The sequence below is a fragment of the Antechinus flavipes genome, chromosome 3 (genome assembly GCF_016432865.1).
Source record: "Antechinus flavipes isolate AdamAnt ecotype Samford, QLD, Australia chromosome 3, AdamAnt_v2, whole genome shotgun sequence".
NCBI lineage: Eukaryota > Metazoa > Chordata > Mammalia > Dasyuromorphia > Dasyuridae > Antechinus > Antechinus flavipes.
In genome coordinates, this window is record NC_067400.1 from 248,300,799 (window position 1) to 248,316,094 (window position 15,296).

General features: G+C 36.6%; 1 protein-coding gene across 3 annotated transcripts in view; it reads left to right on the forward strand.

The window, feature by feature from the left end:
- USP16 (ubiquitin specific peptidase 16) overlaps positions 1-15,296 on the forward strand; it is a 68,515-nt gene that overhangs the window by 31,564 nt on the left and 21,655 nt on the right. For 2 of the 3 annotated variants that reach the window (XM_051984846.1, XM_051984847.1), the window contains 2 exons: positions 7,008-7,110; positions 7,655-7,833. In XM_051984846.1, the coding sequence (XP_051840806.1) occupies positions 7,050-7,110; positions 7,655-7,833 (240 nt within the window). In that variant the 5' untranslated portion in view covers positions 7,008-7,049. Of the gene's footprint in view, positions 1-287; positions 394-7,007; positions 7,111-7,654; positions 7,834-15,296 lie in introns of those variants that run through there. The other variant, XM_051984845.1, reaches the window with a different exon arrangement.

Genomic DNA, 15,296 nt, shown 5'->3' on the forward strand with positions numbered 1-15,296 from the left:
TTCTCTGGATCTCAGCCCTTTGAGAAAGGCTTGGGAAGTCATAGGTAAATTGAGGAGCTGCAAGATTTTGAACTAAAAATCTCTCCACTATGAATACAGCAACAGAATAGAGATTCTGGAAGGTCCGGCAAGTTACCAACCCAAAGGCTGGAAAGCAGGACTTCCGGGTCCTCTACACTGCGCGCGCATCTCGAGGTGGGCCAGTCGTAGGCGCCTGGAAGAATACAAACATTTAATTCCTATCCCATAATACCCTTTTCCGGAAATTAACACGGGGCCTTGGGCTGCTCTGGGCGTAGATTTTGTCGTGGTGGAGTCGTCACTTAGAAGAGGTGGGGCCGAAGGGTAATCGCGGACTCTTTAGAGGGGCAGCAATGGGAGCAGTATCTGTAGGTGAGTCCCGTTTCCCTTGACACGCCATCAGCGCCGCTTCTCATCCTCCGGACTGTGAGTCTCGCACCGTCCCTTCTTTTCCTTAGACCGGGAGTTGCTCTCTTTGGGGCCTTTTCCTCCTTCCTCGAGTTCTTTGCCCAACTGCAGGCTCTTTAGTCCTACTGGCTGCGTGTTCCGTCACTTAAGTGAATTGTCCAATGAGAGAAGTCGATAGTGGCTTCCCCTTATCTCAATTGAAGCGACCACTGGGTTTGAGACCTTAAAGTTGCACAGTTGCTGGGTAGCACCGTTTGGGGGGCGAGGTTCGGGACTCGCGGGCAGCTTCGGGAAACCACGTGGTAGGAAGAGCTTTTGTGATAGCTCTCACGTGGTGTTGAATCGGGGCACCCGAAATACGGGGGACTCCCTTGAACTCCTGGGAGCCAGTATTTGGATATAATCTTCCCGGGCCTGCTTCCTGCTCCAAATTCGATTCTGTGGATATTAAGAGTCTTTAATGTTACTTCTAATTCTAAAATTTTGGAATCTACAACAAACCCTTGGTGATCGAACATAAGAAGACCATACTGAAGAGCTAATGGTTATATTCAAAGGAGATGTTATATAGTTTGAGGGAGAAGAAATTGGGAGGAAGAGGAATGAAAAAGACGAGGACAGCAGCCTAGACTTGTCCAACTGGTTGAGGTGTGGTGTGCGCTACCTTAAAGATATAATTTACCTAAGATCACTTCCTCTAAAACTCTCAGACTTTATGGCTTTAATATATCTGATGCTGCAGACTTGTAATGTATATTATAGCAATATACTTGCTTTCATGATGTTCTGTATAGTTATAAAATGTTGTGTACTGTATTTCTCACTCTAGGATTAACTCAGACCTCCCTTATCCTCAACATGCACCAAGTTTTTAGTGGACTAAAAAATAGTCAAGTAGTGGAAAGAGTACTGGACTGAGATCAGGGGATCCATCTGCCACTATTATTAGCTGTGTTACCTTGTGTAAGTCACTTTTCCTCCAGTGCTAACATGTTTTGGTTTCATAATTAATTATAGTTAAATGAAAGCTTTAGGAGTACAAACGTCTCCTTTCCTTCTTTTTCCTATTCTCCCAGATCTCTTCTCTCCCCTTCCTAATAGTTTTGTGGTGTTTGTCTCTGGAATATCTTCTTACTATATACTGAGTAGTTCAATCCCAAATATTTATTCATCATCTACTTTACACTAATATTCTGCTCAATGCTGTGAGAAAATGCAAAAGAAGATAATAAAAACTTCAATCAATCAATAAACATTGATTTGTGTCAGGCACTTTGCTGATTTGGTGATACAAAGAAAAAAATGGAACAGACTTTTCTCCCAAGAAAAGTTATATTCTCTTGAGGGAGACAATGAATACATATGTAAAAGACACATATAAATTAGATACAAAGTTATTTCTCATAGTAATATTACCAGGCAGGGTTCCCAGGGAAGTATATTGAGAAAGGAGCAAGTTCAGAAGTAAGTAAAAGTGGTGTGACTAAGTCCCCAGAATAAAAGCAGGCTCTCAGATTCAACTTCTCTCCCAGTCTGGACTTGGGAGAGGTAAATTTAAAAATTCTTAATTACACAACTGCAGACGTAGATATCCTATAAAATAGGAACACTTGGAATCAATACCTGTCTTTTTTTGTACCTGAAACTCAAGTCCTTTCCCTGCTACCTCAGTAGTACTGAGTACCATAGAGGTCATAGTCTGTCCAGAGCAGCAATTCCCTCCCCTCCACCCCCCATGAGTGTGTATCTCTACCCCCGATTATATTGTTACTTCTCCCTTGGCATTCATTTCATTTGGACATAATTCATTCTCGGTGCTATGCTATCTGAAGACATCACCACACCTTCCTTCCAAATCCCCACCTCTAATTATATTTTGCTTTTTGTTTCTTATTCTAAGTCCCCATTTCGGAGTACATTTCGGAGTCTCCCACTCCTGATTACATTTTCCTTTTATCAGTTTTATTTCTCTCTTCTAACCTCCATTTCTTAAGTTTCAGTTTTATTTTTCTAATTTGGGTTTCATTTCTCTGTTTCTCTAGTTTCGTTTTCATAACTCTGTGGAAATCCAATTTCCATATCCAATTCTGTGAGAATTCTTTCCTTTGACAGCTCCCTTTCTCAGTCTTCCCTAGATCTCTAATTCAGAAATGGTTGTGGATATCTAAGCTACAAATTGGTACTTTTTTCCTACATGGTGCAGGAAGTGCCCAAGTATAGATCTGGAACTTTCTCTTGCCTTGGTGCATAAGTACTTTGTGGGTGTTAGAGTGTTCCAATCATAGAGTACTTCTAGCCAGACCCCATTTCCAATATCCTAAGAACTCTGAATCAGTTTCTCTGATCTAACCTGTACTGGACAAATGATTCATTGACTATTTCCTCATCAGTATTCAGTCTGGTGAGTCTTCTAGATATTTTTGCAGAAGCTTGGGAATAGGGTGATGGAATAGTCTTCCTTTTACTGTACCATCTTGGTTCTACCCTCCAATTCCTAATAAATAAAACTTCTGAAAAATTCCAGACTTTCATACCTTACATGCCTTTGGAGGGTGGGTAAGGTATGAAAGTATTTACAAAAATACTCATCTATTTTATTTAAATTACCAGTTTTCTTGGCCTCTAGTTGGCCTCTAATATAATAATTATATATAGATAAAACAAGTGCTTGAAGGATAGATTTCCTGGAAGCTTTGGTGTATTGGCAGGAGGGGGTCTATCTCACTTGTATAGCAGGGGAGCTCAATCCAAGATTGGAAGTTTCCCAGCAGGCCAGGCAAATCATCAGGAGAACTGGAGCTCCTGTAGGGTAAAGCAGGTAGACACCAACACTAGGATCTTCTACATGTGTAATGTTCTTCTTTTCTAAAATATGATCGTTCTCTGGGAGCAGATTTCTTGGGGAGCTTCTGAAGGCAGCCTTAGTTTCAGTTCAGATCAATAATTACCTCAAATGCAGCCAGCTGTTAAAAGTTCAGATCCTTTATTGTTTCTTTCAAAATAGCCCGGTAAACTTTCCTTGGTTCTGAGAGCTTTTGTTGCTTATCCTTTGCTTCTGCCAGCTTCAGCCCCCAGCTCTCTCTGAATCTCCAGTTCTACTGACTTCTGACTGAGGCTCATCCTTTTATCTGCTCTTTTAGATGTGTGAACTCAAAGGTTGACTCCTTCTCCGAGAAGTAGGATTGTGGGATGTGTGACTTTTGAATCTCCTCCACTAATCCTGACTTGTGAATCTCAAATGCTAATGTGTGAACTCTTAAAGGTGTGAAAGGTGTGAACTCTGAACTAGAGAACTGCTAAGCACAATGCTAAAATTAGACAACTGACTTACCACTTTGTAAGACTCCTAACATACATGCACTGGCATAACCAGTGTAACTTGTGGACTCTGACTCCAGGAACCAAGTACTTCAGTGTGGCCCTGGGTAAACATGTATCTTCCAGCAGCCAGACCTCAACGTCCTTTAGCCCAGCTCCTGGCAAGTAGGTAGACACCAATCCAGTGGTTACCTGGACTAAAAAAGGAAGCCTGCAGACTTCTATGCCATGTGCTTTCTATAATCTCAGAGAAATGCAGAAACACCCCATCAGACTTCAGCACATCCCAGATACCACCACTAGGATCCCAGCTCAGCACTATATAAGCTGCCAGACCCCTAGGGCCACCTGCAGCACCTGCCATTTCAAACACCACTCAAGTGTCCCTTGGGCTTCAGGGCAACAGCAGTATAGCACTAGGTAATAGCCAGAGTCTGCAGCCACTGACACAAGAAGCCTGAAACAGTACCCCTTTCCCCATGGGAACAAAGTTCAGATTTAAAAGAAGGGAAAAAGGCCAAAAAGAAAGATGAGCAAAAAACAACAAAAATAAGAATCTAACCATAAAAAGTTATTATGGTGACAGAAAAGACCAAGACAAACTCAGAAGAGAACAGTATCAAAACACCTGTGGGCAAAACCCCAAAGAAAAATAGGAGTGGTTTCAGTCCTAGAAAAAAGTCATGGAAGAGCCTAATAGGGAGCTTAAAATCATATTAAGAGAGAGGTAGAAGAAAAATTTGGAAAAATAAATGAGAGAGATGGAAGAGAATTATGAAAAAAAAGAGTCAACAGCTTGAAAAACTGCTTTAAAAGTAGAATTGGTCAAATGGAAAAGAAAGTACTAAAGTGAATGGTGAAAAACGCCACCTTAAAAGTTAGAATTGGGCAAGTGGAAGCTAATGACTCTGAGACATCAAGAATCAGTCAAATTCACAATGAAAAAATAGAAGATATAAAATACTCATAGGAAAAACAACTGACCTGGAAAATAAATCTAGGAAAGATAATATCATTATCATTGGACTACTTGAAAGCCGTAATCAAAAGGAGAACTAGATAACATTTTTCAAGAAATTACCAAGGAAGTGGCCTGATATCCTGGAAACAGAGGACAAAATAGGCATTAAAAGAATCCACTGATCACTTCAGGAAAGAGATGCCAAACTAAAAACTGCAAGGAACTTTATAACCAAATTTCAGAACTGTTAAATGAAGGAAATAATACTACACATGGCCAGAAAGAAACAATTCATATATCAGGGAGTCACACAGGATTTAGCAGCTACAATATTGAAGGATTAGATCATGAAGTATGATATTCCAAAAGGCAAGGGAGCTAGAACTACAACTGAGAATCATTTACCTGGCAAAATTAAGCATAATACACCAAAGAAAAAATGGTCATCCAATGAAATAAAGAGATTTCAGATTTCCATATGGAGATGACCAGAACTAAATCAAAATTTTGATGTAATTATTCTCAGTATACAAGGATTCAAGACAATTCCAAAGGATTTGAGGTAAAATACTATCTACCGCCAGATAAATAATTGATGGTCTGAATGCAGACCAAAGCATGCTTTTTTAAACATTGAAAAACATGTTAAAAATTGTTTTTAAGTGTAATTAGAAAAAATATATTTCACAAGTTAAAAATTACAATAAATCTTTAAGAAAAATAAAAAGTAATCCTCATTAACATTTTAATAGCTATCAAATATCACTACTTTCAACATCTCTGTTTCAGTTACCTTATGATATACAAATCATACAAATAATCATACAAAATTTAGCTTCTAAATTTATCTTGATCAGTGTGATGCTGTTGACTTCTTTCAAGGAGGCAGAGCCAAGATAATGGAATAGGAGGTCGATTTTAGTTTTTTCTCCTCCATAACCCTCAAAATGACTTCATTGTTGCTGAATCATTTTTCAGTGAATCTGAATTCATGATTTCATGAGCTCTGAGGTGGGATTTTTTTTTTTTTTTTTTGGCAAAAATACAGAATTGGCTTGCTTTTTCTTTTTCCAGTTCATTTTATAGCTGACAAAACTTGAGGCAAACAGGATGAAGTGACTTCCCCAGGGTCACATAACTAGAAAATGTCTGAGAATTTCTGATTTCAATATCAGAATTTTATTCACTATACTACCTTGTCGCCCTCTAGGGTGCAGTCAAAGCAATACTTCTAGGAAATTGTGTAACTCTCACTGCTTATAGCCGAAAAAGAAAGACTAGATGAACAAATTGGACACAAAACTAAACTAGAAAAATAAGAAATGTAACAACCCTAATTAAAATCCAAGTTGAAATCCTGCAAATCAAAGAAAATAAACACATCACTAAACTGATAATTAAAAGGAACTAGATGTTGCTGTTGCTTTTTTAAAACAAATAATAAAACAAAAAGCTAATTTAAAAAAATTACTAGTAGTAACATTGAAAAGCATAAATTGATAACCAAAATATACAAGCAATTTTTTTTATTAATTAGGCATTTACTTTATTTTTAAATAGTATTTTCTGCTAGTTACATGTGAAGAAACTTTTTAGCATTTATTTTTTTACAAGATTTTGAGTTCCTTCCTTTCCCTCTTCTCTTCTAAAAATGGTAGGCAGTTTGATAAAGTTTATAATTGTGCTGTCATGTAAAACATGTGTCTATTTTAGTTACAGTGGTAAAACAAGAAAGGGATCAAAAGGAAAAAAGAAACTCACAAGATAGTCTTAACCTTATGTTCTAGATGAATTTTGGATATAATTAAATTTGGTTTTAAAGTTTATTTTGGGATTTTATTTTTTATTGTCTTTCAAATTTTTCTTAGTTTTTAGAGTATAATGGAAATTTTAGTTTGCGTTCCTTGAGAGGATCATAAAAATTATCTAGGGAAACAAGCACTTTTTAAAAAAAGTGGTAATTTAAAAATGATCATTTTCAGTAAAGCCTTTAATCAAGAATTGAGCTTGATTTAGTTGAAAGAACACTATATTGATCACTAGATTAAATATGTGGAGACATAAGTACTTTTTGCTTATTAGACCTATAATCTAGAACAAGTCATTTAAACTTAGCTGAATAATTAAATAAAATGAAAATAATACTTGTCATATATATGAATTAAATGAGGTAATATATGTGGAAAATACTTTATGAAACATAAAGTATTCTCAGAATAGAAATTATGGTATTTTAGGTATTTCTTGGTTATGTTCCTGTTTTATATATACTCACATTTTTGTTTCTCTTATATTCTAGGAGATTCTTTATGCATTATTAGGTAATCTGCAGAGAGCTAATATGGGAAAGAAACGTACAAAGGGAAAACCTGTACTGGCCGATGATGCTGCTGAAATTTTAGGTATAGTCAATTGGATTTTTTTTATTGCTTGGAGGGGATAATTTTTATATTCTGAAATGTATTGTTTTTCACTGCATTTCTTCATTAAAATAGGATGAAACATTAGAAGGAAAATTAGTAGAACTTCATATTATGTATGTATGTCTTTATAAACTATTTAAAATGAGTTTGGTCTAAATTATTTTTAAAACATTTTAAGTAAGATAAGTTTTATTGTTAAAATGTTTTTTACAAGTAAACTCAGTTTTTGTTACAAATTTAAGAGTTGAAAGTTTTTTTTCTAAAATTTCTATATTTATAAAAAGTTTCTATGTTTACAGAATATACACATATCATGATCCAATTTTAGCTTTCAGCTTGTAAAAAATTTGATGATAGGCTGTGCAGTTATTTTTACACTTATTTGTCATATTCCAGCAAGGAAGTTTTGATGCTTAAGTTTGAATTTTTGTATGTGTGTGATTGACATTTCAAAAGCAAAGTTGTTGTTAACAAAATATCTTTGTTCTTTAATGCTTCTTTTTTTTTTTTTTTTTTTAAACAGAACCTCTGTGCAGACATATTCGAAAAGGATTAGAACAAAGTAATTTGAAAAAATCTTTGATGAATGTGCAATGGAATGTTTGCCAAGAATGCAAGACTGACAACAGAATAAAAGATAAACCTGAAGGGGATGATGAAGAAAACCCTTCAATCTGGATGTGTCTTAAATGTGGCCATCAGGTATTGTTTTGATTTTGTTTAAGAGCTAATGGAGTAAAAAAACCTTGGTTCAAATCCTGCCTTAAAACTGTGTGATCTTATTCCCTTACCCTATGACAGTCTTAGTTTCATCATCTGTAAATTGGAGAGAATAATACTTGTACTGTCTAATCTACAGGGTTATTGACTCTTTATCAATGTTAAAATATGTAACTGTCAGTTATGAGGCAATTAAAATTAATAAATGTAAACAGAGGCATAGGGTATTGAGCAAAATCACTTTATTAACCATTACTCATATAACTATTAACAAAGCAGATCAGAGTGTCTAGGGTAGCTAGGTGCCGCAGTGGATACAGCACCAGCTCTGAAGTCAGGAGAACCTGAGTTCAAATCTAGTCTCAGACACTTAACTACTTCCTAGCTGTGTGACCCTGGGCAAGTCATTTAACCCCAATTGCCTCTGGGAGGGGAGGGGGACAAAGCAGATCAGATTTGACAGTCTCCGTAAAGCCAGCAACCCCAGAATGAGCAGGAAGAGACCCTCGTTATCACCTCACAAAAAAGAAAGGGGTCTTGGTAGGCATTGAGAAAAAGTGATAGGTTCAAGGGTTGAGCATTACAGTTAGCTATCCTAAGAAAGGTGGACATGGTTTTACAGGACTTATCTGTATCTTGTGGTCTTTGCTAGAGAACCAAAACTATCTGACTTGCTGTCTTCTAGGAAAAGATAAACCAGATGACATATATTTTGGTATATACCGTTGTACCAAGTGGAGTTAACTTCTGGAGTTTAATGGGGCTACCTATTTTCTTTTAGTTAGAATTTGAGACTGACTCAGAGAAATCTCTCAAGCTTCCTAAGGTCAACTCAAAGACATAGAAAGATATTTTTAGGAATCAAAGTAGTATTAATTTGATTTTTTTTCAGTTATTATTTGACGTGGAAATGTAGAATCCTTTGTTGAAATGAGCCCGAGACATTTCCCTAAAAATAGAATTTTCATCCCATAAGATAGTATATGGTCAGAACATAATTTCTAAAAAGCAAAAAATACATTTTCTATGATTTACTTAATGTTTCTAAATTGTTTGTGCCAAATAACTTAAGATTGAATGCATTGAGCTGACTCAGCTTCAGCAGCAGTCTCTTACCTGCAATGAATAAGTTATAGTAATTTCATTTATTTTACTACCTCTATATTTCCTTAGGGAAGGGCATATATCCTGCTACTAGAATAATATTTTTTCAACAATAAAACCCCCTTTCACTCCTGTGCTGTGAGCTTTCCTTCTTGTGGGTATATTATCAGAGGTACTCATTTCAAAGAGTGTTACAATTATTGAAATTATTGAGTTTCTGAGCATGGTTATATTTTTTTTTAAGTTTGACTCTTTTAATATTATGAAATAAAAGCATACAGCCTTTACAAAAACACCATTTACTACTTGAAAGCAGAAGAATGTGTTTCTAATTTTAGCAAACTGCATCATGCAGTAGCCAAGACAAATTCTTTTTTTCAGTACAACTCTTTTATAATTCTATGTAAAGTTTCATTTTTAATTTAAGACAGCTTATGTACATTCTTTCTTTTAAAGGAATTAACATCAAAATTAGTTTCCTCTGTGAGATTCTCAATTGAACTGTCAGGCTATTCACCACAGCTTAAGCCAAGAGATTTTCAGTATATTACTTATTACATAGGAGCAATAGACATTCAATTTTCTTTTTAATTAAAAGGAAACTCTGGAAAGAAGATAGGCAAAGAATGTGTGGCCTCAGCAAGCCTTGATACTGTTTAAATATATTCCACTTCTTATAAGAATATAGAGAGAGCCCTTCATGGCATCTCAGGACAGAATAGAGAACTTATTCTATGTCTCATAGTTTGGGCTTTGTTGGACTGTTTTCATCATGTTTTCTCATTTTTTTCCTGCTTTGTTGGACTGTTTTCATCATGTTTTCTCATTTTTTTCCAATCTTTCATTTTTTTGGTTTTCCTTGACTGATTCTTGATGTCTCAATGAATCAGTCATTTCTATTTGTTCAGTTCTGATTTTTAGTGAGTTAGTTTCTTCATTAGCTTTTTTTACTTCTTTTTGTATATGTCCAATTGAGTTGTTTTGCTCTATGGAATTTTTTTCCATTTCACTAATTTTTTTTTTAGTGAGTTATTTTCTTTTTCCAATTCGCAAACTCTGTTTCCCTGCACTTCTTGGGAGTTTTTTACCTTTTCCAATTCACATTTCAGGAAGGTGTTTTCTTTTTCCACTTTATCAAATTTTTCTTTTAGTGAGTTATGTGCCTTTCCCCATTTCTCTTCTAGCTCTCTTTTAAGGTTTTTAATAGTCTCTTCTAGGAGAGCCTTTTGTATTGGAGACCAACAATCGTCTAGAGACTGTCTGCTATTAGTCTCTTCAGGGTTGAAAAGCTGTTCTCTTTCTGTGTAGAAACTATCAATTGTTCTTTTGATTTTTTTACTCATTTTGTTAAAGCCTGTAAGGTCTGGCCTTCAGAGCCAGGAGGTTACCAGCTTCCTCTGCAGAGCAGTGATAGATGTATGGAGGGGTAGCTGTCCTGCCAACCGGCTACAAAAAGCAGCGAGGTACTGGAGTGCTCTGGGAAAGAGTTCCCCACCCGAATGTAACTCAGGTCTGCAGGACGGGGCTGGGAAAGTGCCCTTCAAAGAACCCCAGCTGTGTGAGATAACGACTGCCCTGGGGCTAGACACTTAGCAGTGAGTTTCACTGCCCCAAGCCAAAGCCTGCCCTGGGGCTGTGGGTATTAGCAGTTGAGCAGTGAATGGATTTGCGGGGACCGAAGTGTCTGCCTGAGAAGCACAGTCAGCTGAGGAGGTTCTATTGCCGCAGGCCGAGCCCCCCACTCTGCCGATTAGAGGCTATCCAGGCTGTGCCCCCCTGCGGTGCAGATTAGTAACTGCCCCTGCAAAAGCCTCTTACTGCCGGATGTGGCCACAGGGCTGCGGTAAAGTCTGCCTGAGTCACTTCCGGGTTTGAGGAGTTACAGTCAGATCTGGTTAGGTTTTGGCGTTTTTTAGAGGACCCTCTGTTTTAGACTTTAATTTCTCTGCCAGTTTACTGCTTTGTAATCAAGGCAGAGCAGTTAGCCTATAGCAGAGTCATCTCTATAACTTCTCTAGCCACAGAGATCACCCCCGCCCCTGGTCTGCTCAGGACACTATCCTCTCACTGCCTGTGCTAGTCTGTTCCTGGCCCCTCAGGACAAACCTTTCCTGGCGATCTTCCGGAGGGACTTTGGCTGGTAAATTGTAGTGCTTCTAATCTTCATGAATTTAAGTAGTGAAGAGTTATTTTTGAGGCTGCATTAAATAGTTGGTTATGATGGGAATGAGAGGAGCTTCGAGAGTCATGTGTGCCTGCTCCGCCATCTTGGCTCCGCACCCCCCTCCCCCCCCCTGAAAATCCATCATGGTTTCTCTAGTGATTTGTAGGGTTCTACTATGTGTTCCCAGATCATCCTAGGTTTTTTTTTTATTTTTCCAGTGTCTTCCTCTCTGCTTCTAAATACAGTGCTATAGTATTTGGCAGGTTATATATTTCTAGTAGAAGTAGATCATGGCTGGCTTGTTTGCCTTTGATGCTTCTAGCATTGCTGATAGCTTTCTTTCCTATTGCCCATGGATTTCTCCCTCACTTGTTGTGTAGTTTGTGTAGTTTTGGAAGAATTCTTTTTATAGTTAATGAATTCTTTGATAATTTTTCAGCCTTTTGCATTTTTTTTTTTTTTGGTGGGGGGAGAGGGTGAGGGAGTTGTTGGAGTTGTGTCCCAGAGCAAATCACTATGCCTTGTAGTCAGCCTCTTGCCTATTCTTCTTTTAACTCCATTCTCATATCATCAGCTGCTTGCTGGACATTCCCTGTTAGATGTCCCATTATCATTTCAGATTCAACATGTTCAAAGTGAAAGTCACTTTAAACTCAACTCTTCCTCACACTTCTAGTTTTATTGACATGACCATCGCCTCTGGTCACTTGGGTTTGCTGCCTCAAAGTCATAGCTGGCTCTTCCTTATCCATCACATGTATTAATCATTTGCAAAGTTTTTTTGATTTTACAGAAGTTCTTGCTGTATTCCCATAGCTGTTACTATGTATTATCTGCCATATCACAATAATGTCCTAATAGGCATCTTTATTTCCAATATTTCCCTGCCAGTCCTTCCAATAGTTAACTACCAAATGAATATTTTTTGGTAGTAGCCCTAAATTGGAAAATAAAGAAGTGCATACTGGGGAATGGCTAAACAAATAGTTGTATATGAATGTAATGGAATATCATTGTTCCATACAAAATGAGAAAAGTGGATAGTTTAAAGGAAACTGGAAAATTTTGGATAAATAGCAAAGTGAAAATGAGTAGAAATAGAACAATTTATGCAGTGATACCATCATAGCGGTTTCTCTCTTTGATGACAAAACTTAAAAAACTTTAGAATGCAATCATAAAATATGACTCTAAAAGATTGAAGATGAAACATGCCATTTACCTCTTTCCAGAAAAGTAATGAACTTAAAATTCAACCTAAAACATCCATTTAGGTATGACTAATGTAGGATTAATGTGCACTAAGAATCATAAGAATTTAATTTTTGTTCCATGAGAAGCAGTGAGGGAATAGATTATAAAATGCATGTAAAAAAAAAAGTAAATTTGTTGTTTTTTTTTTTTTAATTGATGTTTCTGAAACAATTCTAATAGCTTTAATCCCATTCTTAAAAATCATCATTAATTCCCGGTAGTTTCTGGGACTGGAATTATTACTCTGGAGTCCATGAACTTCTTTCAAAAAACCTTGATATCTATATTTCACTATAATTGGTTTCCTTTGAAATCTGATACTTTAACAAACTGCTGCAGTGTTTAATAATACCAAAAAAGTTGAGAACTACTTTAGGGTGAAATACACAAACTTCTTTGTCTGTGCACACACTTAATTTAATTTTATTAATATAATTTTTCCTATTGACAGTCTCTCTTTTTTTTTAAGCTTTTTAATTTTCAAAACATAGGCATGGATAATTTTTCAACATTGACTCTTTTTTAAAAAATATTTTATTTTATTTTATTTAATAATAACTTTATATTGACAGAAACCATGCCAGGGTAATTTTTTTACAACATTATCCCTTGCACTCTTTTCTGTTCCGATTTTTCCCCTCCCTCCCTCCACCCCCTCCCCTAGAAGGCAAGCAGTCCTATATATGTTAGATATGTTGCAGTATATCCTAGATACAATATATGTTTGCAGAACCAAACAGTTCTCTTGTTGCACAGGGAGAATTGGATTCAGAAGGTAAAAAATAACCCGGGAAGAAAAACAAAAATGCAGATAGTTCACATTCGTTTCCCAATGTTCTTTCTTTGGGTGTAGCTGCTTCTGTCCATCATTTATCAATTGAAACTCAGTTAGGTCTCTTTGTCAAAGAAATCCATTTCCATCAGAATGCATCTTCATACAGTATCGTTGTCAAAGTGTATAATGATCTCCTGGTTCTGCTCATTTCACTTAGCATCAGTTCATGTAAGTCTCGCTAGTCCTCTCTGTATTCATCCTGCTGGTCATTTCTTACAGAACAATAATATTCCATAACATTCATATACCACAATTTACCCAGCCATTCTCCAATTGATGGGCATCCATTCATTTTCCAGTTTCTAGCCACTACAAACAGGGCTGCCACAAACATTTTGGCACATGCAGGTCCCTTTCCCTTCTTTAGTATTTCTTTGGGATATAAGCCCAATGGAAACACTGCTGGATCAAAGGGTATGCACAATTTGATAACTTTTTGGGCATAATTCCAGATTGCTCTCCAGAATGGTTGGATTCGTTCACAAAACATTGACTCTTGCATAGCTTTAAATACACAAACTTAATCTGATATCTAATTTTTAAAAATAGGACTCTCACATAGCTTTTGGGACTTGTTTCACATCAATTCTCTTCATCTACTTTGTTCTAGCTAGACTTAAATCAATTAGTTGTTCTTTAAACTCGACATTCTGATTCTTTCTGCTTGCTTGCATATACTAGCTCCCATACTTGGAACATTCCCACAGTGCCCAGATACCAGCTCTTCTATAATTCTTTTTCTGATTTCCAGTGGCTGATTCTCTTCCTTTTTTTTTCCCCTTCTCAATTGTATTTTATTTTTCCAAAACCACGTAAAGAAAGTTTTTAACATTCATTTTTGTATTGTTCCGCACTATATGTAACTTTCGTGTTCCAAATTTTTTCCCCTCCCTTCCTTAAGTCTCCCAAACTCAAGATAACAAATGATCTGTTAAACTCAATTTCCAATTCCTTGCTGCTTCAAAAAGAGCTGCTACAAACATTTTTGCACATGTTGGTCTGACTCTTCTTAGATTACCTTGTATTAATTTTTTTTTAATTTAAATTTTATTTTATTTAATAATAACTTTGTATTGACCGAATCCATGCCAGGGTAATTTTTTACAACATTATCCCTTGCACTCGCTTATGTTTCGTTCCCCTCCCCCCCCCCCCCAAGATGGCAAGCAGTCCTATATATGTTAAGTATGTTGCAGTATATCCTAGATATAATACATATTTGCAGAACCGAACAGTTCTCCTGTTGCACAGGGAGAATTGGATTCAGAAGGTAAAAATAACTCGGGAAGAAAATCAAAAATGCAAATAGTTCACATTCGTTTCCGAGTGTTCCTTCTCTGGGTGTAGCTGTCTCTGTCCATCATTTATCCATTGAAACTCAGTTAGGTCTCTTTGTCATAGAAATCCACTTCCATCAGAATACATCCTCATACAATATCGTTGTCGAAGTGTATAATGATCTCCTGGTTCTGCTCATCTCACTTAGCATCAGTCCATGTAGGTCTCTCCAAGCCTCTCTGTATTCATCCTGCTGGTCATTCCTTACAGAGCAATAATATTCCATAACATTCATATACCACAATTTACCCAGCCATTCTCCAATTGATGGGCATCCATTCCTTTTCCAGTTTCTAGCCACTACAAACAGGGCTGCTACCTTGTATTAATTTTTTAATGGTTATAGGCTTCCTCTTTGAATTCAATATTCAGAGAATATAAGCTCATTAGAATAACGGAGCTTATAAACTCATAAAGGCTTAAAGGGCAGAAGCTATTTCATTTTTGTCTTTGAATCCCAATCCTTAGTTTAGTGCTTTGTATATTGTTGTTGAGTCCTTTCAGTAGTGTCCAACTCTCTTTTACCCCTATTTGGGATTTTCTTGGCAAAAAACAATTGAGTGGTTTACCATTTCCTTCCTCAGTTCATTTTACAGATGAGGGACTAAGATAAACAGGGTCAAGTGATTTGCCTGGGATCATACAGCTACTAAATGTGTGAGGCTAGGGCACTCTATCAGCTCTGCCACCTAGTTGTCATGCTTTGTATGTAGTGGGTACTTCATATTTATTGCATTGAATTGTGAAAAG